Source organism: Camellia sinensis, chromosome 15 (assembly GCF_055761805.1).
Source record: "Camellia sinensis isolate YWXY chromosome 15, ASM5576180v1, whole genome shotgun sequence".
NCBI classification, from domain to species: Eukaryota; Viridiplantae; Streptophyta; class Magnoliopsida; order Ericales; family Theaceae; genus Camellia; species Camellia sinensis.
In genome coordinates, this window is record NC_138975.1 from 25,867,846 (window position 1) to 25,895,260 (window position 27,415).

Genomic DNA, 27,415 nt, shown 5'->3' on the forward strand with positions numbered 1-27,415 from the left:
CAAAAGTAAAATTAAGAATAAAACTTCATATTGGCAGTATTCGACGTTTTGGAAATAGATCAACCATTTATATTCTGTGAGTTTTATGCCCCTTTTCCTCGGCCTTCTTACTAACGTCTTCCAAAATCGAACTCCCCATATCTCTTCCATGGTTGTTTGCACGACCATTCTCTTGTCCGACTACATTGACTTTTCCCATGATTCTTTTGTTCGCCACTATTGGATTTGCCTTCACAGTAGCCGCAACCATGTCATCTTCAACTTTGATGTGTTCTTTAATCCTTTGCATCGACAGCTCCATTATTGTGGGTTTATTCATCGTGAGTGCATCCCTCAGCCCATGTCCAATTGGAAGACTGCGCTTATATTGAGTGATTGCAAGGTTGGTCAGGCAATCAAAGATCTCATTGAAAGTCTCCCAATACTTAGCGTTATACGCCTTTAAAGAGTCGTCGGGCTCCATCTTTACTTCCAAGAGATGGTCCACTTCCTTGGGCGTTTTGGCGTTTGTCTTAATTCTAGTGACAAATGCCTCTGCCAAATATTGCCACCCCTCGATGCTCTTCTCCAGTAGCCTCTCGAACCATTTTAGGCCCAACTCGCCCAAACTCGATAGAAAAACAAGGCACATGAGTGCATCGTTTCGCCTATGCCCAACCATAACCTGCCGAATGTGGCTTACGTGTATGTATGGATCAGTCTTTCCGTCATAGAGCGTGAACTTTGGCTGATGGAACTTAGGGGGGAACGGTGTGTTCTCGATCTTTACCGAAAAATGGATGGCGCTCAACCTTGCCAACTCTCTGTTTAGTGGCGTGTTTGCCGCCAAACGTGGTGGTGGCATGGCAACCTCTTCACTAGCTCCCTCTCTAGGGGCCAGCCACTGTAGTGCAGGCACCCTCTGCGCATCTCGCCGGCGAGCGTGCTCCTACAACACATTTCTCAGGTCTTTCGAACGGTCGGAACGTGAATATCTCGCCGTCGTCATCGAACGTGAAGGGTGGTAACTGCTGTCCTACGTACGAGATGTCGCTGCCGGCGAGACGTAGTCTCCAGCTTTGAAACATCTCGTGACGAAGAGTGAAAGGGTGCGATGTCTATTCTGACTGTCAGAATGGCGAGAATGGGCATGCTCACTGTGGTTCCCCACTCTAGCGACATATTTTCCCGTCATCTAGCGTTTCATGGCCTCCATCTTCGTCGCCAACTTCTTGATAATGGTATCTTGGTCTCTCAACTTGTCTTCTAGGTGCTGAGTGTGTGAGTCTTGCTGTCGGCAACGCTCTTCTAGGTTGACAGAGGACCCAGAACTCCTTGTGCGCTTGTCTCGCGCAGCTTTAGGAAGTCCTCACGCGGAGGTCTCCAAACCAGCCATTGCCGAAATGGCGGGCAGGCCATCTCTGTGCCGAACGAACTCTGGTGTGATGCTGTCGATGGCAGACAACGGAATGTCGTCGTTGTTCACCATAAAAGATGACCGGAAAAGCTTGGAGGACAAGGTTTTGTCTATTGGATTCCCACAGACGACACTAATTGTATGGGGAGCAAATATTCATCGCTGTCCATACTCCTTGTGTCCAAGCTTTGCTTCGTTCCGAATAACTTGAGAATACAACGACGATGAGCTGCCTAGTGGGTGTGTTGCTGGAAAACCCCTCCGACAATCAAGTTAGCACCCTTAGAGAGGAAGAAAGAAAAAAGAAAGAGAGCTCTGGTAGCCAGAAATTTTGACCTATTGTATGAAGGCGCCGCTCAATATATATAGCCTCTGCGCGCGCTACTCTACTCGTCATTTCCTGGACGTGTGGCTGTACTGCCCTCTCTATTCTTTACGCATGTACCTGTCAATACCGTCAAACAACATTAGCCAAACTGCCAAATGGTATTGACATACACCATTGGCGGGTTTCTCTTCTCGCAGTCCAATTGGACCACCTAGCAATTTCCACCGAGCTAGGCATAGCTCAGTCAGTTCTAGCCTTAATTCTGGCCAACCTTCAGGGTCAAGCTCAATAACTAGCTCGGTTTGCCTAACTTCGTTCGTTGCTGCTGACCTTACTTGGCCTTGGACCATCGTTTCACCTAGCTCGGCTTAGCCTAGTCCAACTTTCGGATCTTTGGCTAACTCAGCCGCATGATCTAGAACCTCGGCCAAATTTCCCTCGGCTATGCCAACTCGGTCGTGTAATTTAATGGCAAGGCCCAAGTCACAACTAGCTCGGTCCATTTGCTTGGCACAAACTCCCCTCTCAATAGCTTTGTTTTGGTTAAATTGAATCAAAGCATTTAGAGAAGCAAATGTTTGTTTCAGCAATTAGATGTATTGAAGGAGTTAGAGAATTAGATAGTGTGATTTTTATGATGCAAGGTTGGTTTGGAGAGACAAATGGGGCATAATATCTCATTGTATTGTTCTAATGTTTTAATCTTGTTTTTGTGAGATTTATCTACTTTTTATATATGTATATTTTTTTTCAAATAAATAATAAAAAGTGATAATTATTATGGTGAAAAAAGAATAATAAAAAAAATGGTTGGTTAGCCGAAATACCCTATTCTCATATAATATAGTTTTGAAATATTGATAATTTTAAAAAAAAAGAAAAAAAAGAATTAATAGATAAATTATATTATTAGTCCTTGCAATTTAAGTGAAGTGTCATTTTAATCCATGTAATTTCAATTTGAATAATTTGAACTTTACACTTTAAATTTTGTTATAATGTATTACATCTGGTATATGTCGTTAACATTTTAAATGGAACAAGACTACGTGCGAAATTAGAGGAATCAAAGTAAAATTAAAAAGAACTATAAGGAATACTAGTGCACTGAATAAATTACACTGGTGGTCCTTATGATTTTGTTTGAATTCCAGTTTAGTTCCTTTAATTTTGAACGTAATTTTTTATTTTTTTTTGGTTCAAAATTCTAATAGTGAGTGATAGAAAGACTACATTGCAACAAACTAAGGCCATGTTTGTTTGGGTGGACTGGATTAGCATTCCCATGACTAACAATCCTGGGATTACGAATCTATTGGATTATGTATCCTATCTTTACTAAAAGTCAAGTTTAAAATAATTAGTCCGTACTTCAATTGTTTAACCAAACATCGAATTAATAATTTTATTGGACTATTAGTCCAATCCCAAGCTCATGTCCACCCAAACAAACATGACCTAAAAGTATAAGAATCAAATTGTTCAGATTAAAACTATGAGAACCAAGGGAAACTTTGTTCAAAGTAGAGAGACCAATGGTTTAATTTACCAAAACTTACACTTTGCATTTCAAATTAACCTAACCCAATAATTTATCTTGATATTGACCCCTTGACTAAAATCCTAACTCTGTCGTTGTTAGCATCCTTTGTCCAACATAACGCGAAAATTGGCACCATGGCATGGTGCTCTAGCAGCTAGAAATGCAATGCTACTCTTTATTATGTTTTTTTGGGGGTGTAAATTATAGGAAGTTGCCTCACAACTGAAATTGAAGTTACTAATTACATATTCATAATATATAGAGATACAATATACATTGATATTTAATTTTTTTTTTTTTTTTTTTTTGGGTGGTAATTCAAGGTCATGGAGTGAAGAGAGTCTTGCATGTAAAAATAGTTTTGACCAATTGAATTAATTCCATTCCAGTTGATTATTGATACAATAATATTGACATAATACCAAAACACCATTAGCATTAACAAGTACCCAAAGAAAGCCACATACACAAGTAAATCATTTACAAGTAGGTAGAAACTAGACAAACATGTTTCTCAACATTCTTGATGCCAAATTCAGACACCAGTTTATGTATATCATAATTGAATTTGGATCAAACATTATTTTTCTTGATACTTTTCTGTATTTGAGTTCTTGGTTTGAACATAACTAGTTCAGACACCGCAAAAAGCCTTGAGGGCAGATGGGGATCTCTGGCCAGCCTCAGTGTAGTAGAAACCAAGGAATTCAACATGATCAAAGGGCTTGAAGAGCAAAGGGTGGTCTTCATCAACAAGCTCTTCTGGTGCTTTGACTATGTAACCTGCTTTTGGGATAGAAAACAATCCTGCAGAGTACCTTGCCTCATTCCCTCTCATCATCACTTGATGGTGTGCTGAATACAGTCTACCATTTGTCCATGCCTGCCAAGATCACACACAAACTCATATAAAAATTCATGTTAAGAGTTAATTTTATATTTAAAAACTTATATTACAAATTTTTTAAACAAAATTTATGAATAAAATTTTGTAATGGTGACATTTTTGAAAAACAAGCCACCATGTGATTAGAGTGAGTGATACTATATGAAAACTCGCCACATGATCATGTGTTAATTTTGTTTGATTGAACAGTTTAGCTGGGCTTATGGGATCCATCATGGGTTCTCCTATGATAATTCAATATGTTCATTTTTGTAGGTCTATACATGTAGATTATTCATAAAAAATTAAATTGATTTGATAAATGTAGCAATGTTATTTCGTTATATTTGTCTTTAAAAAAACGACAATGATAGGTAGTTCAAATTTTTGTGGCTCAAATGGCTCAAATCTGTCGTTTTGACAGATTTTGAGTGTAAAACGACGTCGTTTTGACAGATTTGAGCCATTTGAGCCACAAAAATTTGAGATACCAAACATTTTCCTTAAAAAAAATGAATAGTTTATATCTAAAATAATTTTTATCACCCTTTTTTTTTAAAAAGAAAAATAAGGTTATAATTATCGTATCAATATGATGATATTATTATTATTGTTATTATTTTTTATACATAGATCAGTGAACCATTTAAGTTCAACTGGACGGTCCAAGCGAAACAAGCTCTATTCAAAAAAGAAAACAAGCTCTATTCAAAAAATCAAGCACTTTTAAGAGTCGCAAAACTACTTGTTTGCTTGATTTTTTAAAATATGTTTTTTGAATTAAAAAAATAATAATTTGACAAAAATAAACACTAAAAAAATATATATATATTTAAAATTTTTAAAATGATTTCCACCTCAAAAAAGAGAAAATTATATGAAAATAATAGATTGCTTTTGATAAAGTTTTGTAAATATGATTTGAAAGTATAAGTTGTATTTTGAGTTTGTGAGTTGTGGAATTATGATTTAAATGCAAAAAATTTATTTGGTTATGGTTTTTGAATAAAGTGTTAAATTGAGTTTTGAAAGTTTGATTTGACATGTAAAGTAAGAAAATTTGTTTGGTTATGAGTTTTAGAAAGAGTTTTCAAAACTTAATTCAAATTGTTATAACTCATAACAAAACACACTACTTTCACACTATTGAAAATTCTAATCAACACTCATAACCAAACTCTTTTTAAAATTCAATTAAAAAATTTATTATTAACAAAAAATAATATTAATCAATTTTTTAATTGAAAATACTACAAAGGAAATAATTTTTTTTCAAAATAAATATTCAAAAAATTTAAATCATAAATATTTAAATAATTTAAATAATCTAAAAAATTTAATAAGTAAAAAATTAAAATAAATATTCAAAAAACTTAAATCGTTAAAATTTAAATAATTTAAATATTCAAAAAATTTAAATAATTTAAAATGTTAATATTTTAAATTTAAAAACAACTTTATACTCAAATCGTAATCAAACACATAAAACAAAACTCAATTAAGAAATTATTTTTAAAACTCAGAACCAAACACATAACTCGAAAGGCCATACTATTTTCACAACTCTACACTCAAATCGTAACCAAATACATAACAACAAAATTAAAATATTTAAAAATATTTTTATAAAGTAGAGTTTGAATTTATTTTTATAAAATATTTTAAATTTTAAAAAATTAAAATCATAATATTTTGAAATTAAAATATTTAAAAATATTCAAAAAATTAAAATAATCGTAACATATTAAAATATTTAAAATCTTAACAAAATTAAAATATTTAAATATTTAAAAAAATTAAAATATTGATTTGAATTGAGTTTTGAAAAGAGTTTTGAATTATGTGTTTGGTTATGAGTTTTGAAAAGTAATGATTATGTGTTGAATTGAGTTTTAAGAAATGTGTGTAGAATTATGATTTGGAAGCTCAAAACAAACAACACACTCAAATCAATAGGTGGAACTATGATTCGAAACTCTTACCAAACGGAGCCTATAATAATTATTTTTTATATTTTTATTTATTTTTTCTGCAAATTAATTTTTGAATTTTTTCTTTTAGAAAACACATTTTGAAAACAACAATGCCAAGTGATTGGAATTTTCATGACTCGAATATCTTAAAATGACGTCGTTTTGAGACATTCGAGCCATTCGAACTACACAAATTCAGGCCACTAAAGCATTTTTCTTTTGAAAATGTTTGTTTATTTGTTGACTCAACCCATGCAACAATAAAGACAAACTAACTTACATAGAAAGAATCACCAATCATGGCAATGAAAGAGTCAGGGGAGGGCTTGACATTGATCCACTCTCCATCTTTAGTCTGCACCTCTAACCCATCAACTTGATTTTGATACAAAATGGTAACAATGTTCTTATCTGTGTGTGAGTTTAGCCCAAGCTTTGTCTCTGTTGTTTGTGGTCCTTTATACTTCATCACTCTAAGAAGGTAGTTAGTTGAGTCCATGTGTTCATCCATGTACTTCTCTAACCCAAAGCTCTCCAATACCATCCTCCTTATTATCTGGTCTAATTCAGATAGTTTCTCTGAGTAGGATTGTATGGTTTTGCTGCCAAATCAAGAGTTGATATAAAAGTCGAGGAATAATGTTCTCATGTAATTTACAAGAAGAAAACAATAACATTTTGCTGCAAAATTGAAGTATAAATTATTTAGTAGTGTTTTGAGAAGCTGGTAAAAAATTGATTTTTTGATTTTTTTTAATCTATTTTATCTTTTTATAAGTAAAAAATGTGAGAGGTGATATAACTTAAAATGGGTAAAAAGTTAAAAGTTAACTTTTTATTTGCTTTCCAAAACACCCCTTAGTCTTTTTAGTTGATGTGTGGATCTCATGTGAGCAAATAATTACAAAAAGACTAAAAAGACTAAGGGGTGCTTTAGAAAGCAAATAAAAAGCTAGCTTTTATTTTTTTACCCATTTTGGATTACATCAGCTCTCACATTTTTCCAAAACACCCCTTAGTCTTTTTATTCATTGGGCACATAATCATTAAGTGCTCTAATAATTCTAATTGGTGTGTGGATCCCATGTGATGTATTATTTTGACATTGGTTTTTTTTTTTTTTTTGATTTTTCTAATCATTAGTGCTCTTAGAGCTCCTAAAATAGAGCGATGTATCATTTCTGTTACTTAAAATATTATCTCATATAGTTTTAAAAATTACATTTGGTCTATTAAAATTTTTAATCGCATAACAAATAATCTGTTTTATTAATTAAATATTAAGTTAATTAAAAGTATTTAATTAACAATTTTAGTAATTTCATTGTCGTATAGAAGAATAGTAATAATTTTATTTTTTCTATCAATTCTGTTAAATATAATTTACAGAATCACATAGAACAATATATATTTTAAACAAATTTTAAAAAGTTTATTTATAATTTATTCAATAAAAAAACCATTATTGTAAAGGCATATTAAACAAGGAAAACCTTCCTAATTCAAAAGTTCATCAAAATAAAACTAGTTGTCCCAATAAATAATAAAATGTTCATTGTCCAAAGGTTCCAAAAAAATATATATGTATATAGATATATAAAATATTTACTTATAATTAAAATTTCTATTTTCTCATAAAATAATCAAATTTATTCAAAATAAATAAATAAATTTTTCTAAATAAATTTTGCTTCAATATAAAAAAATAATATTATTTAACCTTAGATAATCTTTTTAATTTTTTAAAATTTTTATGATTGTATACCAGAAATTAGGGTTTCCTTCAGGCCACAAGAGCTGAGTGAATCCTTGTACTTTATCAGGGTTGCGAGCATGATCGATGCCCATGCTTTCATAGAGCGGCACCATCGGATATTGGCCGACATAGCCATGGAAGGGCTTTTTCGAAGAGTTTTTCAGCTTCGTTTGCAAAGGCAGATCGAAAAGCTCTTCTAGTGCCCCAAACAAGGCCTTTCGAAGATCCAAAGGAACTTTCGAGAACGTTGCTTCGAAGCAACCGTACTCTTCGAGCGCTTCTCGGACCTGAGCTTTCACCGATTTCCACTCCGGAGAGCTAGGGTTTAGCTCTACGTTGGAGAAATCAATCATCGGAAGTCTGAGTTGAGTTTTGGAGCCCATTTCTTGAAGGTAAAACGCTACTAGTATAGTATGTATACTCTGTTGTGCTTTTGATGAATTTGAAGTGTTTTGTATAGTCTATTTATCTAGTTTCATGAATGCTTAGAATTTTATGGTGTTATCAGGACAAATGATTGATTACATTCAGAATAGACCAAAGTTTTCTTTAAAATATAGATAAAAACATCTCATTCCAGTAAAATTTTGTAATTTTAAAACCCCCAAGAATTTGAAAATTGAATTTATTAACATAGAAAAAAGGTCCACTAGAAATAAATAGTCTCATTAAAAATTTAATTTTCACACACCTCTGAGTAAAGACTTGAGGATAAGATCCAAGGTCTCGAAGTGGAGTCATTCTAACACTCCGTTTGGATGGAGGGGTTTAGTGAGAAAAGAAAAGAAATGGTGAGAATGGAAAACCTTTCCGATGGTTAAGTAAGTGAGAAATAGTAAGAAATGATGAGAGATTGTGAGAAAATTATTCTCACCAAACTTATGTTTTGTTTCTTACTAAAAGTGGTGAGATTTGGTAAGAAAGGAATTGGATTTAATGAAAGTTTTTTAAAATACCAAAATTACCCTTATGAAAAAACATAGCTTATTAATATGGAATGTTATTTTAGTAAAATAAAATACAATACTTTCATTTCTTTTCTCTTATTTATTCTATGCAAACAAGATAGGTGAGAAATTATATATATATTTTTTTATTCATTCAAACCCAATGGTGAGAAACAATAATCATTTCATTTCTTTTCTCACCTCACCTCACCTCACCTCACGATCCAAATAAAGTCCAAGGGATTTGCCCCGTTGTCAACTTTAGGGCCTTGGGATTGGTCGACGTGTGCGTAAGTTTGCCTGGACACCCAATTATCAAAAAGCAAAAATTTAATTTTTACAACTATGCCAAACTATCGGCCTTTCGTTCATCCTATGCTCCATTGTTTCGGAGCCCGTTTCTTTATATTTTTCTGGTACTTATTAGAGGTAAAAGCTATGTACTTCATTGTGATTTTGCTGAATTTCAAGAATTTTATAGCCTATTTGTATAGTTTCATTAATGCTTAGTGCACACATTGATAATTAAAAAGAACTATATAAATTCGTTATGTGGTTTTGTTGCGGTCATTTTACCTGCTTGGGTAATGTCGAGGAAATCTAACATAGAAGAGTAATGTTTTAAATTCTAACTTTTTTAATTACAATTTCAAAATTGATTAGACCAAGATTGATCAGTGAAATATAAAATTATGTGTGGTCCATGGATGCATATTGCATGATTAACTTATGAATTTGGTGCTTTCAGTTTGTAAGCCACGAGTTCTTCCAAGAATGTGATGCTACATGAACGTGAAAGGGGAAATAGAAAAAATAAAATAGACAAAGACAAGATTGAGGTCTCTACATGATCGACTTCACTTAATATATTATGAATATTACAAAAAGATTGAGATCTAGTTATTGACAGAATTGAACTAACTACTAAGGAATAAAATATCAGAGCAACCTGATTCTTGTTTGTGATTATTTATTGAAGAAAGGGAAAGAAAAATTAACCAATATCTGGTTGATTTTTAAATTATTTTTCAGTTGTATTCAATTAGATTGCATATCAATTAGATTATCTCCCCTTCAATTATGAGGTTACTTAATAGAAGTAAAGATTTCATGTCCTCTATGTGCTTTAATTTATCAAGCATTCATTTTTATGTATGGTCCCCCTCAATTATAAGGTTCACTTATGAGAAGGCTTATATGTCTCCCTCTATGTGTCAATTATTTTGGATAATTAATGAACAAATAATCTATGCAAAATTGCACAGTCACTTTTTTATAAAAAAAAGAAAGAAAATGATAATTATAGGGCCCTCATTTTTACCTAATGTTACAAGGAGAGCTGAAAAAAAAAAAAAATGGTCCCCTTATTGCATAAATGAAAACTAGATTTGTATATATATAAAAATATATTTACATATGGTCCCTTCATTTTTTATGTAATTAATGACATAAACAAAACCCCCCAAAAAGTATATCTCATGGTTGCTTGTGTGAAGTGTAAATATTCGTCCGAAGTTGTGATCATGTTGTTCTAAAAAAATCCGTAGGCTCTTTAATTTTCCAATTAGGATCCAAATCTTTAAAATTTTAGTGAGTTTCTATCACAAAGAGGAAACACTAGGGCCTTGTGAAGTAGAGTACTTCTCGTGAGAGATGTACTGAACAGTGCTTTTAAGTTGCATGATAGGGCTCATTAAGTAATGATAAGAACCAAAAAACAACACAAATAATGATTACGAACTTTAGCCACACAAGATTTAGTAATATATTTTGATATGACTAACCTTTTTCTTGTCAGGAGATAAATGATTGCATTAAACTTGAAAAATCAAGAGCCAAGTGTGATGCAAGACGATTAGGGACAGCCACAATAGTAGGCTTTGGGGCTGATTTTACACTGTTTGGAGACTGTTTTAGGGTGCTGTGAACAGGCTGTAGGAATTGAAGAAAGAAAGAAAGAAAGAAAGGAGGAGAAGAAAATAGATGTAGGAATCTGTTAGCACCATAAATCTGCAATTTTTATTATTATTTATTATTTATATAATTGCAGGACATGTGGCATCCTTCTACTCATTTGGAGGTTATGAGAAGTTATGAAGGCATGGAGGGTTATGTGGCATTATGGGAATGAAGATGGAAGAGTGGATAGTTTTAGGTGGTTATTGGGTAGTTATTGCTGGAAGTTTTTTCCTACAAATATTTGTCTATAAATAGCCATTCATGGCTACATTGTAAAGGATCCAGAATTCATAATCAAATACAATTGATTTCAATATTTCTTGTCATTTTTCTTATCTTAGGAGTAGTTTAACATAGATTTATATTTCGAAGCATTTATTTTCAGCATTTCCATTTCGAAGCATTTTATGCACTTCCTTTTCGAAGCATAGGAGTAGAGGTAAGTAATTATTACTTTGATTGTTCACTCAATCGTCTTTCTTTGTCTCCCTCATTCTTCTTTTAATTTTTTTTTCTCTACACTTGGCAATTTTGAAGTCCTCTTTGTTGAGGCAAAAGATCCATCAAAGCAATCGCTTGATAATTGGCTTGAATTTAATCTGTAAGGATTTTTCAATCCTTGTTGGTATGCTCGTATTTATGATATTTTCCTTCGTAGGAAAAATAAGCTAACAGAATCACTCCTAGAATCCCTTAGCATCACATTTAGCTTTTGATTGCATCACACAACCTATAAAGAAGCTTCAAAGCTCTCAACTTTTTATAAAAATATCAACTCCCTCAATTATAAGCATTACAAGGCTTTATGTAGGATTAGGAGACTTCCTAAACCAACTAGAACAAAAAAAGGAAACTATTATAAAATCTTAGATTTCCAAAACTAATTTAATACCAAATAAGAAATATAAATAAAACTCAATTAAATAACTTGACCCACAAGACGACTCATGGATGACCCATACGACCTATGCTAGCAAATATAAAATTACCAAAATACTCCTAACCTTAAAAATCCTAGAAAACATAATAATAATAATAAAATAAGACTTTAATAATACTAGAAACATAATTTTAGAAGATTTCTATCAGTTTCTCTATGAAATTATGCCAATGTCCAAATATTATCACTTCTTTGAATTTAGTCTTCCTTGAGCTTTGTATACTCTGCATCAAAGTGGATTACAATTTTTCTGCATAAGATCCTTGCACCAAGGAGGCTAACTTCCAATCCAAGTGCCAAGCAGCTTGTTCAAATTCATGCGCTGCAGTATTGCTATTTTTCTCATTAAATTATTATTATTTTCAATTGCTAACATTACACGAAAGCCATATAGAACTGTTACGAAATGGTAGATCTTACATCCTTTTAGTGTTCAATCTTCAAGTTCTACAAGATTTGAATTGCTATTAATACTAGATAAAATTAGTTCACTTGTTTATTTATTTATTTATTTTTATTTTTTCCCCAAGAAGTTTTTGTTATTTTTTTTACTTGACTCCTTGATTATTAGCATAAGATCTATTTGGTTTTAGGTTGTATTTATTGAACAAAGCTTGGATATCATGTTATGTACTTTTCATTAGTATGTTGGCATATTGCACCATAAATTTTGTTTATGACTCTAGACATATCAATATTAAACATGCTCCATGATTTTTTTTCTCTTTTTATTTTGGCAAAACAAGGATAAATTATCCATAAGTACAATTAATTTAACAAAGAAAATTAATACATCCAACAAAAGGAAAAATATTCAGAGACTTAAAATGAGTGTAAAAATTAGTATATATATTAGATGGTGCTAAAAAACGAAACTAAACCAACTAAAAACCCTTTTAAATCCTATTATTCAAGGTGATTCTGAAATGAAAACATATGTATCAATGAGTTTTTTTTTTGAAATTGTGTAAAGAAGAAAAAGACTCACAATTTTGTTTGCTGTCACTGTCACACTATGACTGTTACACCCCGCAACCCACCATTACCATTGTGGTGGCACCGTTACTTATAACCGTGTATAGAACTAATATCCCAACACACTGGCAACTCAAGTTTTATTGAGAAAAAGCTTTACATGCAGCATATTATACATGACAAGTTCGTGGAGCTTCAATATCATAAGAGAACGTAGCCAGCAACGGACAGGGATTCAGACATCTTCAGACATCACAAAAACATATTTTAGCTAATCTTCTTTATACATCAAACAACGCAGTAGGCTTCAACAGTGTTCTCTGCTTTGTAACCCACTTCTGTGTGATAGATTTTAAGTAATTCTACTCGATCAAATTGCTAATATTGTAACAGGTGTTCATCATCTACCAGCTTTTCTGCTGCTTGTATCATCTTGCTAACTAATGAAATCATTGCAATGGAGTATCTTGTTTCATTCCCGTTCATGATGCTTCTAGTTAAGCTAGTTTTTGCACTTTCTATATTACTAAATCAATTAGTTGATATAAATGGCTAGTCTAGTTGGCCAAAATTCCTGCAAGACTCTCCCCTATCTTCAATAACAAGGACATTGCGTTTAAAAATAAAGCTACTATTTGGGATCATGTTCTGGAGCTTATCAAGGTAACAGTTGCAGTTTGAATTAAAGCACAAGTCAAGATGTGTTTGTACTTGGTTAATTATTTCATTTTCTGCCTTGATAGGGTGAAGATATAAATTCTGGTTAGTGACTCAAATTTAGATATCACGTCTAATTAGGGAGCCCCTCATCCATCAAGCTAATCTCTAGTGCTTTCACCATCCTATATATGTATATCACTTTGAGCCTGCTCATAATGACTCCTTGGTGAGGTTGGTGAGGAGCATGTGTATATTCTATTGTTGCTCCACGCTAATTAAGCAAGCATAATATGCACCATTATAATTTTGATAATTATATTATAATCAAACAGAAATTAGCGAACATGTTTTTGATGTGTGTATATATATATTTTTATTGCGCGCTCTTTTGGATGATGATGAGCAAACTAACCCAATATTTTTATATAGATAGACATCCACAATCAGGTGTTGCCATCATAGGTTTTCTTTGTGCCTTTAAACTTTCAATTTTTTTTTTTTAGACTTTTTAAACTTTTAGTTATAACTCCTTTATTAGTAGCACACTCTATATACTTTTTGGGGATTGAAAGAAATGCTAGAGTTTTTAAGCGAAAAACTTTGGGACCAGAGGAAATATTCAAAATTATGAATGGTTTTAGGACTAGAGTGAGTGCTTGGAGAAAAGTTGAGAATACTTTCAGTAATTGCCAACTTTGTTTGGATTGGAATCTCTACTAGAATTCTTAAGAAATGTTTTTCTGCAGTTTGCTGTTATTGTTTCTTGTAATCCCTTGTGAGGTATGTTGGTAGTGTGCTTTTGTTGGCAGTGGGCTTTGGAAAGCCTGGTGGTAGTTGCCATGGAATGTTTTGGTTTACTCTTGCTTGATGGCATGGAGTATGGCACATTTTTTTATTGTAATTATTGGTTTGCTTGGTTTGAACAAAATTTTAATTTACCAACAAATAAAATAAAAATCTATATTCTATTTTTGAGGGGATTTTTGGTTGGCCAAATTGCATGAGCTACAGATTGTACTAGACAAGATATTTTGCATTATATAAGTTTCCAGAAGTTTTGATGAAACCAAACACTTTTGTGTGTGCCTGTGTGGTGACTTGATTTAATGTTGCCATATGGTTGAAAATGTTTCGAAGAGGCCTTATATGTATATTGTGGTATACACAAATGTTTTGAGAATGATCGATGTAACTTGTGATTTTCTTTAAGGAGATTGTCTCAAGTCCTGACAAAAATTGGATAGGAAGCATCCAATCTGCTGCTTTGAGTCCATTACAGGACTCATTTTGATAATTTGATTCTTTCTAATTTATTTTTATTTTTTAAATTCTTGCATAGCTCATCTATGTTAAAAACAGATTGATTTGATAATGATATCAACATGACTTCATCATATTGTTTTGAAATGAATGGATGACAAGTATGATATTAAGAATACCGTCTCTTTATTTGAAAACAAATATGATCAAAATGTGGCTATCATTATCAGATTACCTTTTTTCTTGGATGATCTATGCATAAGAACTTAAATTTCAAACTGATAAGATCATTGAAATAGGCACTCTGATGGCCCCAATGGACTAGGCTGAATGAATCTAGTTCTCCTATGAATTGGAGAGAAACTGAATCCTTTCTTGAATGCAGCCTATTTAACCAAAGAAAGATAGACAAATTATTCATGCAAGAGCAATTTATAAATTAATTCTTAGATGGCCAACAATAAGACATGTTACAAGCAAAAGTTATGGATTTCATGCATGTCAACATAAAACATTCAAACAACAACCAATTCAAGCATAGTTTAACATAGAGACACCCAAACAGCTACATATCCTAGAGTTGGATAAATATTTCACAATTCCAAGCATATGGAAACATAAATGTCTCCAGAGTGCAAGGTCAATCAAATGCCACAATAGGCTATAAGAGGACATTTGAATTTGGTTCCCTCTTCGTTGCAATATTGAAGATACGAAAATTGATTAAACGGCTTAAACCTCAAGGGGTGTTCTTCATCAACGAGCTCCACTGGTGTTTCCACCATCTCACGCATGAACATAAACAGCCCGATAGTGTACTTGGCTTCATTCGCTGTCATGGTGACTCGATGAAAAGGAGCATGTATTCTGCCATTGCTCCATGCCTAAGCCAACCAAAATATGCATCACTTTGAACAATTATGTATTACAATTCAAACTACATAATAACGAACACAATGGACATGATCTGCAAATAACTATTTACTCAAAGATTTGGATTGGGAAACTACCAATGAGCAGGATGTTAAAAGTGCAGCCAAGCCATCACAATCATTTGCAAACTTTAGTCTTCTTGTCCCCAAAGTTCAGTCAAAAAATTTCATGTTCTTGGCATCAGGGATGGATCTAAAGACGGTGGGTGGGCCGACTGCCCAGTCCGAAGTTTCATAAACCCCCTTATTATAGTAGTATTATTTATTTTTAATTTACTCTGCAAAATTTTTAATTGTATGTATAGACATTCATTCTCTTGAGATTAAAATCCTACATCCATCTGTGCTTGGTTTTGGTATATAAATCAACTTCTACTCAACATTCAAAAACAAAAACACGGAATAAACATAATTGCGAAGAAAAAAATTCATCAACCAATACTGCAAGCACATTTTTTTAAAAATATTTTTTGTTTTCTTTTTGGGTATATAGAAAGGGTAGTGATGGCCACACTGTTAGGGACAATTATGAACTGCTTATTTATTCATTATTCCACTTGTGGCTTTATGACGTTTTGTTCTCTAATTGCTAGTTGCTAGCTGCTAGCTGCTAGCATTGAGAGCTCTTTTGATTTGGGCTCATGAATCATGATGAAAAAATTTGCTGATTTAGATTTTGATGTTTGTTTTATTTTCTAGACTTACTACAGTTCGTGGTATACTCTGGTTGTTGGTTATTTGGGGATAGTGAAGGTAGGATTTACCTTTTGCTTTTGGGTGTTTGTTGGTTCCTTGCCCACTTTTATTTGAGGGCTTTGGATTTGCACATGATTGGCCTAGAGTATGTGCCAATCTAGTTCGATGTGCTCGTATTGATGTATTGATAGTTCATTTTACTCATTTGGTTCACACTAAGGAGCACAAATACTTATATGATGGTAAAGTGTCATGTTTGACACCCGATCGGACAGGACATTAACACGATAAGACACTCGTTGGACAGTTTCTAACATCTAGACACCATGAAACACATTACAAGTTTGAATAAAATAACTTGGAATCTAATGATAATATAAAAGCAATGTAAAATTCATATATATTATCCTCCTTTAGACTTTAAAAATAATTATATTTGACTTAAATATTCTTATATATGACATATAATAAATATATAAAATTATATATTTTTTATGCGTCTCTCACGTGCGTGTCTTACATTTTTTTTAATTTTTTTTTTGTGTTAGTGTGTCAATGTCGTGTAATGTGTCCGTGTTTGCACTACTTAGGGTTTACATCAATATATTCTTTTTGTTTAATTAAAAAATATAGTTGCAAATGAAGAAGAATAATGAAGTTAATTGGTAATTTTAACTGAACTAATTTCTCCATCGTTATTTAACTTCCCTCTTTGAATCTCTCTTTTTTTCTTATTCCTATTTTTTTTTCTCCTCCCCAGATGTAGAACGATAGGAGCCTTGTGCACTGGACTCTTTATGTCAAAGAGACGTGTGTCTATTGTTTCAACAAAAATGGATGGTTTATGGGTAGCCTTGGGAGTAAAATTATATTCAAGTTTTTATTGCTTCCATTTAACCACTTTAGAACCTACAAGTGCTTGTATGCAAATCACTGACAATAGATTACCAGAAGATCAAATTGAAATCAAGTTGATTATCAGCTGATACATAATTTCTTTCTCTCATTAAAAACTCAAAAAAGTAGTTAACTAGTTTACTCTTGTCATCATTTCATTCAATTATTTTGAAGAAAATCCTTTGTCTACCCATAAACCATGTGAGTTTGGATCCAAAGAAAGCAAAGCTGTCATATGATTAGAAACATGGAAACACAAAAATGATTTTCGAAGTAATTAAATTCATTGTTTGCACTACCATATTTATAGTTCAACTCACCGTGAACGCATCACCTGCCATGACTACAAAAGTACAAGGTGAGGGCTCAAATTCAATCCACTCGCCATCCTTCGTTTCAATTTGCAAAGCTTTAACTTGATTTTGGTCAAGTACGCTCAGGAAGTCCTTGTCTGTATGTGGATGCAGGCCAATGTGACTCTCATTCATTTTGGATGCACGGTACTTTATGAATCTCAGAAGGTGTGTGGTAGATTCAATGTGGGAGTCATAGTACTTCTCTACGCCATAACATTCAAATACCATTCGCAGCACTGCATTGCCTATTTCTGATAGCAGCTTTGAGAACAAGGTTGTAGTTTTGCTGACAACAAAAGAACCAAAATGAAATAATAGAAATTAAAAATAAAAACATATTAATAATTCTTAAGCAGATCATACTATACCAAAAGTTGTTATTTTTAGAGGGCCACATGAGATTGGTGAAACTTTGAATTCCTTCTATGGTCGCCCCATTTTCAATGCCAATGGCTTCAAAGATTGGCATGGACTTGTAGTTCCCAGCATAGCCAAAGCCAAGTTTATCAGAGACATTTAGGACTTTGGTTTCCATTGGCAGATCAAACAACTCATCTGATGCTTGGAAAATGGCATCATGTAGTTCTGAAGAGACTTCATTGTACCTTGCTATGAAACAGCCATACTCTTCGAGTGCATGGCAGACGTCATTGGATGTCAATGACCAAGAATTTGTGCCAGGCTTCAAGTTTTCCATAGACAAGTCTATAACATGGAGCTTGGCCTTTGTTTGAGAAGACATGATTCTATGAATGGAAGTTTTGCTAGAAAAGTTCCAAAGCTCTTGATGAATGGGTGCTTTATACTTCTTTATATATTTGTATCAGTAAATCCTTATGTACTACTAGATTGTTATTTGCCTAGTGCCAAACAAGTCCTTTTGCTAATCTACGTAATGTTATAGGTCTTCTTTAAAATACGCAGTTGTAGTTTTGCTGGGGCAATAACAATTTCTACCTTATGCATTTTGGTATCTTTACAAAAATACAATAAGCACATTGGCATCATTATACTGTAAATACAAAGAAAAGCATCAATATCTATACAAAAATACAGAAGGGGCCATGGCCCTGCAATAATTAGTGATTTTTTAAATTATGTTTTGCTTTTTATATAATATTTGCGCTACCAAAGACATGCTTGTCAATATCTGGTTTTGTTATTATAGTCATCTAAGCATTTTATTAAGTTGTCAAAGGTACATGAAAGTTCAGTTTAATCCCCACACATGACAATGAACTAATTAGATTGTAATATTTGTAGGTGTCATTCTATCAATATCCACAGAGACGGAAAGAATAAGGGGAGGGCAAATGAGGCCCATGGTCCCCTCCTATAATTGATGCTGACTGGAGGCACAACGGTGGCCAAAACCAAAAGGTCTCAACGAAGAGTAGGAAATAGTCCTGGGGTTGCCAAACGTCAATCTACATGGCTAATCGTGGATGTCACCTGACACGACCAAGCTGCGCACTAAGCACTTGACAAATCACTCATTCAAAGCAAGGGTTCTTATGGAGAAATATTTTAGAAGTGAAATCCTTCTATTCCATTTCTCATGGTAAGAAAATGTGGTCAGCATAGTATTATTGAAGATATTTATATGTAATACAAAAGTGGCCCTTTTTATGATTCCTGTTTAATGCTAGACAACTTCCAACACATCTTACAAATGACAAAATATGTCAAAATACAATTCCAAGATGCAATACAAGTTAATAAGTAGTCAAAATACCAAAAGACATATTCATAACTCAAATAAAAAATTAAAACATATTTCAAAGAAATTAAATTACAACTTAGACCAAGTCAGCAACTATGTTGTTGCATCATTCTACCTTGCTTGATAATGACTCATTTCACTCGGCTTCGAGTTTGAGGTTAGATCTTTCCAAGTAACTCATCACGTTTCATGAGTTCTTGAGTGGTAATGCATTCATCTTGAGAATTTGATTATTTGTTCCACTGAACCAAGAATTGAGTGTAGCTTTTATATTTGGTAGCAATGGTAATGGTGAAAGCATATCCAGGTCTAGCACATCAGTGACTTCCTGGGAGAAATTCTAAGTCACAACAGAAAAGTCATCTAGCTTCAACGTTATGCTATCCTCATCACCACAATATAATCACTTTCATTTAAATCATAGTTGATTGATAAAAGAGGAAATTTGACTTTTGACAATGAAAGAAAAGAATTAGGGATGAAAAGTAATTACAGCGCAGAAAACAATGTTTTCTCTTCTTGCAAAAGTTTTCTTTAGCGAAAACAGAAACCATAATTCATCACTAATCTTTGTCACTAACCTTTGGTAGGAAATAATTTTTGGCGGGCATACTAGCGATCGAATACAGTTGTGAGGAAACATAAAAATCCTTGCTAAAATATCACAAAAGCACTTGGCAATTTTTTGACAGGGGAAAAATATTAGCCTGGAACCAAGAGATTTGTGATACAGAGCTGCTGTTTATAGAGTATTTGGAGGATTTTGATCGCTGGGTGGCAAAATGGTAATTTCGGAGACTTTCCAATCGGATCTGCTCCAAAAGAATCATGTTCAATTCGAAATGGCCCAATACTCACAGTTTTGCTGTGAATCTATGATTACAATGGATTTCGGTGAATTTTCATTGTTCAGCTTTCAATTTTGTGACTAGAATTGCTTTAGTAGACTTAGAATTTCTCAAGTATTGTAAATAAGGTTGCAAGTATTATAGCTCTTCAGTTTTGAGTTGCTTATCAATACAGTTCAGAGTAAAGTTCCTCCAAGTTATGATTGTTTGTGGTTGTTCTGGTTACTTGTTCATTCTATAAACGGGGGAGAGGGTCATGACTGCCAAGGAGTTCAGTGGCCTTGGTATCTGTTAATTGAAGGTAAAAGATTTCTGCTTTTCTTACCAAATGGTGGTGAGATTTATGACAGAAAAAACAAAAAATCATTATGGGGGAAGGTGTTGTGTGAAAAGTATGGATTTAATTCTGAATGTTGGTTGCCTTATTCGGGTATTAATAGAAGAGTCTCAAATGTATGCTTTGAGATTTGATCAATGGGAGATGATGCATCTGAAATCAGTGAGTTTTTGAAAATGGTTTGAGACTGGTGGTTGGATCAGAAAAGAAAATAAAGTTTTGGAATAATATTTGGTTTAGGGAAACTCCATTAAATTGTCTTTCCCTGGACTTTTTTTACTGTCAAAAGTATAAGAATGCTGTTTTGGAGGATATTTCAGTTTGTAATGATAATGCTTCAGTTGTGTCTTTGATTTGTGGTAATGAAAAGGAGAATGTGTCGCATGTCTTGCTGCTATGTAATTATTCCTAGAAGACATGGAGTCATTGCTTTAAGTAGTGAGGGTGGGGCTTACTATGGGTCTGTTCAGGTGACTTCAAAATTTTATTGATGTGGTGGTTTGGTATGAGTTATAAATAGGTTTAAAAGAGTTATTAAGGAAACATTGTTCTTTGCTGCAGTGCGGAGTTTATGGTTAGCTTGAATTGAGGCAATCTTCAACCAAAAAAGTGCTTGAATGTAGAGAAATTGCAGATCTGATACTAGTCCAGAAGGCATGTTGCTTGAAAACTATCAAAGGAATTAAGGAATACTTGGTGGTAGATTTGGACTTGATATTCAGCAACCATACCTAGCTATGAATTTTACATTCAGTAAACAAGCACACAATCATGACATAACAAGTCATGTCCCAACAAAAAGCCATAAAGATAAATGCATATAGAAATACAGCAGAATTATTTTAGACCATAGGAGGTGGTCTCAAACGCCGCAGTAAGCTTTAATTGAACACTTCGATCTCTTTCCTTCATCTGTGTAATAGAAATCGATAAATTTGTAGTGATCGAACGGCTTATATTGTAAAGGGTGTTTGTCATCGACTAGCTCTTTTGGTGTCTGTACGATGAGATCCCTGATGAAGGTAAAGAACCCGAGGGAGTATCTTTCTTCATTCCCTTGCATAATGACCCTATGAAAAGGAGGTTCTATTCTTCCATTGGTCCATGCCTAAGCCATGCAAAACATCCATTAGAGGAAATAATTTAAGAGGAGAAGAGGAGAGGAAAAGAGAAAATTAACCAAACAGATCATTAAATTGAATAAAAAATAGCAACAACAATATTATGCATTCAAAAAATACCCAGAAGTGCTTAGAAAAATACCTAAATGTGTGGATCAGATTCATTACGAGTGTGACTCACGCTACATAATTAAATTTACATCATACTTTCAAATCCTGTACATTTTTCTGGATACATAGCATTGCTGAACTAGCAATGAAGAGGATGTAAAAACATCTAGATTTCATTAAACTCTTTACAACTAAACTGTGCCAATGGTCTGGCTAGTCAACAAGATCCTGCTATTGGTTTGCCATATGCTTCTATCTAAACCTTGAAATTAGGTTTATAACTAAATAAATCTCAAAAAAGAAAAGTAAAAGAAAAGAAAATTTAGCAACTAAATTTATTAGCATAGTCAAATTTTCTTGCGATTTTTGGACTTCTTGGATAGTAATGCAATCAAAACATACAATTATCTAAGATAAATGCAGGGCATGGAAGGCCAGAACCTGTCAAATGAACAATCTAGTCGTAGCTTTTAGTTTTCAAATAGTTCTTAAATGTGTTCTTTTCGAGTATCTTCCCTTTATATCTTTAAAAAGGATAACCTACTCACCATGCATACATCACCTGCCATGACAATGAAAGATGAAGGTGACGGATCAATAAGAATCCACTCGTCCTCTTTCATTTTGATCTCCAGACCCTTGACTTGCCGCTGATGGAGAATTGACATAAAGCTTTTATCTGTGTGAGGGATGAGCCCCAATTTTTTCTCATTCATTTGGGGTCCTTGATATTTTATAAACCGAAGAAGATAGGAGGTCGCTCCAAGGAGATTCTCATAATCATTCTCTATACCATAACTTTCAGACACCATTCTCATTACCATTTGATCAAGCTCTGCCAAAAGCCTTGAGAACAAGAGTGCGGTTTCACTGGGTACAAGAAAAAACAAGAAACTATAGAAGTAAAACAAATAATTAAGAAAATAAAATTTCTACCAAAAAGATTAAACAATGGATCAAACTATACCAGAAAAAATCATTTCCCGAGGGCCACATCTGGTTGGTGAATTTTTGAGCTCCTTCAAAAGTTGTTGCATTTTCGATTCCCAAACCTTCATAGAGAGGAACAAGGGGTTCTTGCCCTACATATCCATGGGAAGGTGTTTTGCAAATATTTGTCATTTTGGTTTCTGTGGGGAGATCAAACAATTCTTTCGATGCACGAAAAATTGCATTGTGAAGATCCAAGGGGACTTTATTGTCATATGTTGCTATGAAACAGCCATACTCTTCAAGAGCACGCACGGCTTCGCTGCGTATTGATGACCAATATTCTGTACCCGGTTTTAAGTTTTCCTCAGAGAAGTCTATAACAGGAAGCTTGGGACTTGTTAGGGAACCCATAGTTCAGTTTGAGTTCATTTCCTCACCTAGCAAGTTTGAAGGTTCTCAAGGAACAACTGTGGGGTACACTACTTATATTTTTCATGTTTGTTAGGGACTTTATTTATGCTTATGTTTCATAATAACAACATATCTAAGAAGATATGCAATTCAAATTATAGTATTCTGACCGATTCATGGTCCTTGGCACTACATTTTTTAGGGGCTTGGATGCTTATGAATTGGAATATTTTTGAGATTTTGACTGCATAGCGCTTGAGCTACCAAATCAAATTGTCCCTAGCTTCACTAGTGATACAGAGTAACAGAGGTAAGAGTATATTTTATTGTGAGTTTTAAGGACAAACAAAATGGTGATTTTGTCTGTGGTCCACTGAAATTGAAGGGTGCATACAATAATTTTCAAGAATCATGTTAGGGCTTGTGAGTGAGATATATAATTTAAATTAGCTTTGATGTGCATATAGCTGGCATTTAAAATTAATCTTAAGTATTCCAATAAGTATCTACCAGGTATAAATATGAATAATTAAAGACAACGACTATGTATATACAAATTCATTAGGAAGTCTTTATTACCATCATTTCACCTATGTTACATGAATTCTTTAAAATAAATCAAATATCCGTATTGGATACTTGACACTCGGACAAAGATATATGATATGTGTCGGATACTCTTCAATGAATACTTATTATATAATTGTATATAACACTATTATTATATGTACATACTATTGTATAATTACAATAAATGTCATTTTGATACTGTAAGTTACATATAATACCATTTTATCTCACATACTTTAAAAATATAAAAATACGACATTTTTTTTGCTGAGTTCACGTACCCTTAAATTTATGTTTTGATAGGTCTGACCATTGGTTCAATGGTAAAACATTGGCTTAATAACCTTGAGGTTATGGGTTCAAGTCTCGGGATGATGTCAAAAGTTAGGTGTGTACTCCCTCCCAAACACACATTAATGTGTACTAATTAGGCATTGAAAGAGAAAAAAAATAGGTCCGACCTCTACATACATTTTCACACCCGACACCCGTACCTGAATCCATGTAACACAACATTTTACCATCCTAGGTAGCTAAATGTCAAGGAAATCAAACATATAAGAATAATATGTTTTAGATTCAACTTTTTAATTACGAGTTTAGAGTTGATAAGACCCAGATTGATCTATAAAATCTAAAATTATGCGTGGTCCATGGATTTGGATTCATATTGGCGACAAGATCAAAGAGACAATTGCATGATTAGGTTATGAATTAGGTGCTTTTTTGTTTGTAAGCCACAAAGTTATTCCAAGAATGTGATGCCACATGATTGTGAAAGGAAAAGAAAAGAGAGAGAAAAGATTTAGGTACCCTACCTGATAGCCTTCTCTTAACATATTGTGAATTTATGGAAAGATTGATGTAACGAGATCTATTGACGAAAATTGACTAAGAACCAAGGAATAGAATATTAGAACAGCTTGATTCTTGTTCGGAATTTTTTTATTTTTTATTTTTGTTGAAGGGAGTGAAAATTAACCAATACTGGTTTATATTTACAATAGTCTTTAGTTGTATTCAATTGGATTACAAGTAGCTTTGGATCAATTCGATTGTCTCCACTGCATATAGAATTAGTACAGCAAAAGAGTCTAAACCAAATTTTTTAATTTTTTTTTTAATTTTTATGTGTTTTGTTAGTCTTAAAGGATGTTTAGTATTTGTTTTATGTATGTATGGTCCCCTTCAATTATGGGCATACTTAATAGAAGTAAGGATTTATATCCCCGTGGTTTAAATATATTAAGCTTTCATTTTTATTTATGGTCCCCTCCAATTATAAGGTTCACTTATTAGAAGTAATGCTTATGTATCCCCCTCTTTGCTTAATTATTTTGGATGATAAATGAAAAAATAATCTTTTCCAAATTACCTAGTGACTTGGATTGTTTTTTTCATTACAAACTTGAAAAAAGGTATTTTTGCCTAATGCTACAAGTGAAATCCCCAAATAGTGGTCCCCTTCTTTTTGCACAATGATAGAAACAAATACCAGTATTTGTAAGTGTGTTTATATATATATATATATATATATGTAGATGTAGATATGGTCCCTTCATTTTTCATGTAATGACACAAAAAAATGTTAATTGTTTTATTAGTCTTAAAGATGTTTAGTGTTCGTTTTTATGTATATGTGGTCCCCCTTAGTTATGAGGATACTTAATAGATGTAACGATTTTATGTCTCCTATGTGTTTTAAATATATTAAGCACTCATATTTATGTATGGTCCCTTTAAATTATAAGGTTCACTTATTAGAAGGATTCTATGTCACCCTCTATGCTTCAATTATTTTGAATAATTAATGAACAAATAATCTTTGCCAAATTACCCAATTACTCAGTCTCTGTATTTTATTGAAAAAAATGGAAAAAAAGAGCAAGTAAAATGTATATTGCCCTAATTTTACCTAATGCTACAAATGAAAGCCCCAAAAAATGGTCCCCTTTTGCATATGATAGAAACAAAAACCAATATTTGTAAGTGCATGTATATATATATGTATATGTAGATACGGTCCCTTCATTTTTTATGTAATAAATCTCACTCTCTCCCTTGTGTCACTAATAGTGGTCCAAAGATGTGATTATGATGTTCAAAGGGATCTTTAATTTTCTAATTAGGATTTAAATCCTTAAATTTTTAATAAGTTTGTATCATGGGGAGAAAACTCAATATATGTCAAGTGAAATCCAATATGTTAAAATTATCATCTTAATACAATATGTTAAGATGTGATCAAATAGAGCCATTGTTGGATCCTCGCCAACCTTGGGCTTGAGCTAGCATGTGTGTTCCTCTTAATGCCAACCTAGTTGGGATTATGATGGATCACTTTGTTGCTTTCTTGTTTCTTGCCTTTATTTTATTGATGTAATCTCATGCTTTGTACGATTTTTCTTCTTCATCAATAAAATTCCTTCATTTGCTGATAAAAAAAAAAAAAAATAGAACCATTGATACCATTTCAAAAAAAGAAGAAAAAGAGATCCAGTGGCTCTTTATTTCCTGACTAGGGTCTTGCTTTTTGCTCAAATTATGCAATAAATGATATTAAATATTCTGACTAGAGTCTTGTTTGTGAGGTAGACTACTTTTCATGAGAGATGGAATGAACATTGATTTGATGCTGCATGAAACTTAGGGTAGGGCTCATTAAGTAATGATAAAAACTGATAAGTAAAAAACCAGTAATTACAACAAAATTTTAATCATACAAAGATTTGGTAAAATAATTGTGCATTTGCTCCGTTGTTCATATTTGTATGTTTTAATAAATTTTTCATTATTTAACTATAAAAAATTTTGAATCGCTATGTATTCTCTTGTGGGTGAAAAAAAAATGATGGCTTTTAATTTTGATTTCTTCACAAAGTAAGCCATACTCTCCCTTGTAAACTTTATTTTTGTATGTTAGTTTATTAATTTATCTTTTATAAGATGCAGTTGAGATTTTTATGAGGTTATTTGGAGGTTGGTTTCTTGCCAATAGCCTTGTTTTGATAGTGGTTTTTTTCCTTATTTTCTGTATGAGGATCAGGGGAGTCCTATAGTCACTGCCCTCACATTAGATACATATTAGATATGCAGGCTCAGAAATGGATTTGTTTTCGATTGGCAAAAACGAAATATATTGATGTAAAACAAATGAGTGTAGAGAGAGTACATCAAAGGTATCAATAGGAGGCCTGGAAATAAAATAGCATCAATAGCCTCCCAAATGCATTGATTTAGAGATTTTAAATTCAGTGGAACTAATACACACAATATCTATTAAATGGGGCTTTAATTGTTGGATCATGATAGGAAATAAAAAAAAAAAATGAAATAAAACATAAAAAGCATATGGCAGACTTGGCCAGAAATACAAAAAAATGGTCACCCAAATCCATTTTGTGTTTTACTTTTTTTCACTGAATAGACAAGAAATTTTACAATTTAATAATCCTATAATTGAGCAGCAAGGTTGCAATAAAACGATAAAGAAACACAATTTAGATGCTTTATAAAACTTAGCTGTGATATAAGCTTAACACAAGCCCTCACTTGGGGAGCTTCTATTTACACACACCCATTCCCCTCTTTACACAACTTTTTCAATAAATAATTAGTTCGAAAGTAGATTTCCAAAAATAAGTAATTGATTCGGAAGTAGCTTTCTAAAAATAAACAATTGGTTCGGAAGTAAACTTCCGAATTTTTATTATTTTTTCGACATTCAACTTCCGAATGTGTTTATTTGATGTCTATAATAGTAATTTCACTTGAAAAAAAATTTATAATAAAAATAATTTTTATGAAGTGTGTGCAAAGAAGGGAAGGTGGATGTGTAAATAGAAGCTCCCCCTCAC

At 32.9% G+C, this 27,415-nt stretch overlaps 3 protein-coding genes and 1 long non-coding RNA gene across 4 annotated transcripts; 1 reads left to right on the forward strand and 3 right to left on the reverse strand.

Annotated features, from left to right (window-relative positions):
* Positions 1–3,677: 3,677 nt before the first annotated feature.
* Positions 3,678–8,377, reverse strand: LOC114263435 (putative 2-oxoglutarate-dependent dioxygenase AOP1). Its single transcript, XM_028203986.2, has 3 exons — positions 7,892–8,377; positions 6,407–6,728; positions 3,678–4,150 (listed from the first exon to the last, which is right to left on the reverse strand). The coding sequence occupies exons 1-3, from the start codon at positions 8,263–8,265 to the stop codon at positions 3,902–3,904; spliced, it is 945 nt and encodes a 314-aa protein (XP_028059787.2). The 5' UTR covers positions 8,266–8,377; the 3' UTR covers positions 3,678–3,901.
* LOC145813833 (uncharacterized) lies at positions 7,893–11,104 on the forward strand. The gene is made up of 2 exons (XR_014357198.1): positions 7,893–8,274; positions 10,628–11,104. It is a non-coding gene; the product is annotated as an uncharacterized LOC145813833 (long non-coding RNA).
* Positions 11,105–15,164: 4,060 nt separating this feature from the next.
* Positions 15,165–18,550, reverse strand: LOC114285409 (deoxypodophyllotoxin synthase). Its single transcript, XM_028228445.2, has 3 exons — positions 17,873–18,550; positions 17,469–17,790; positions 15,165–15,507 (listed from the first exon to the last, which is right to left on the reverse strand). The coding sequence occupies exons 1-3, from the start codon at positions 18,244–18,246 to the stop codon at positions 15,268–15,270; spliced, it is 936 nt and encodes a 311-aa protein (XP_028084246.2). The 5' UTR covers positions 18,247–18,550; the 3' UTR covers positions 15,165–15,267.
* Positions 18,551–21,094: 2,544 nt separating this feature from the next.
* LOC114285404 (putative 2-oxoglutarate-dependent dioxygenase AOP1) lies at positions 21,095–23,392 on the reverse strand. Its single transcript, XM_028228440.2, has 3 exons — positions 22,612–23,392; positions 22,193–22,514; positions 21,095–21,520 (listed from the first exon to the last, which is right to left on the reverse strand). Exons 1-3 carry the CDS (start codon positions 22,986–22,988, stop codon positions 21,275–21,277), a joined length of 945 nt encoding a protein of 314 aa, XP_028084241.1. The 5' UTR covers positions 22,989–23,392; the 3' UTR covers positions 21,095–21,274.
* Between the last annotated feature and the right edge of the window lie 4,023 nt (positions 23,393–27,415).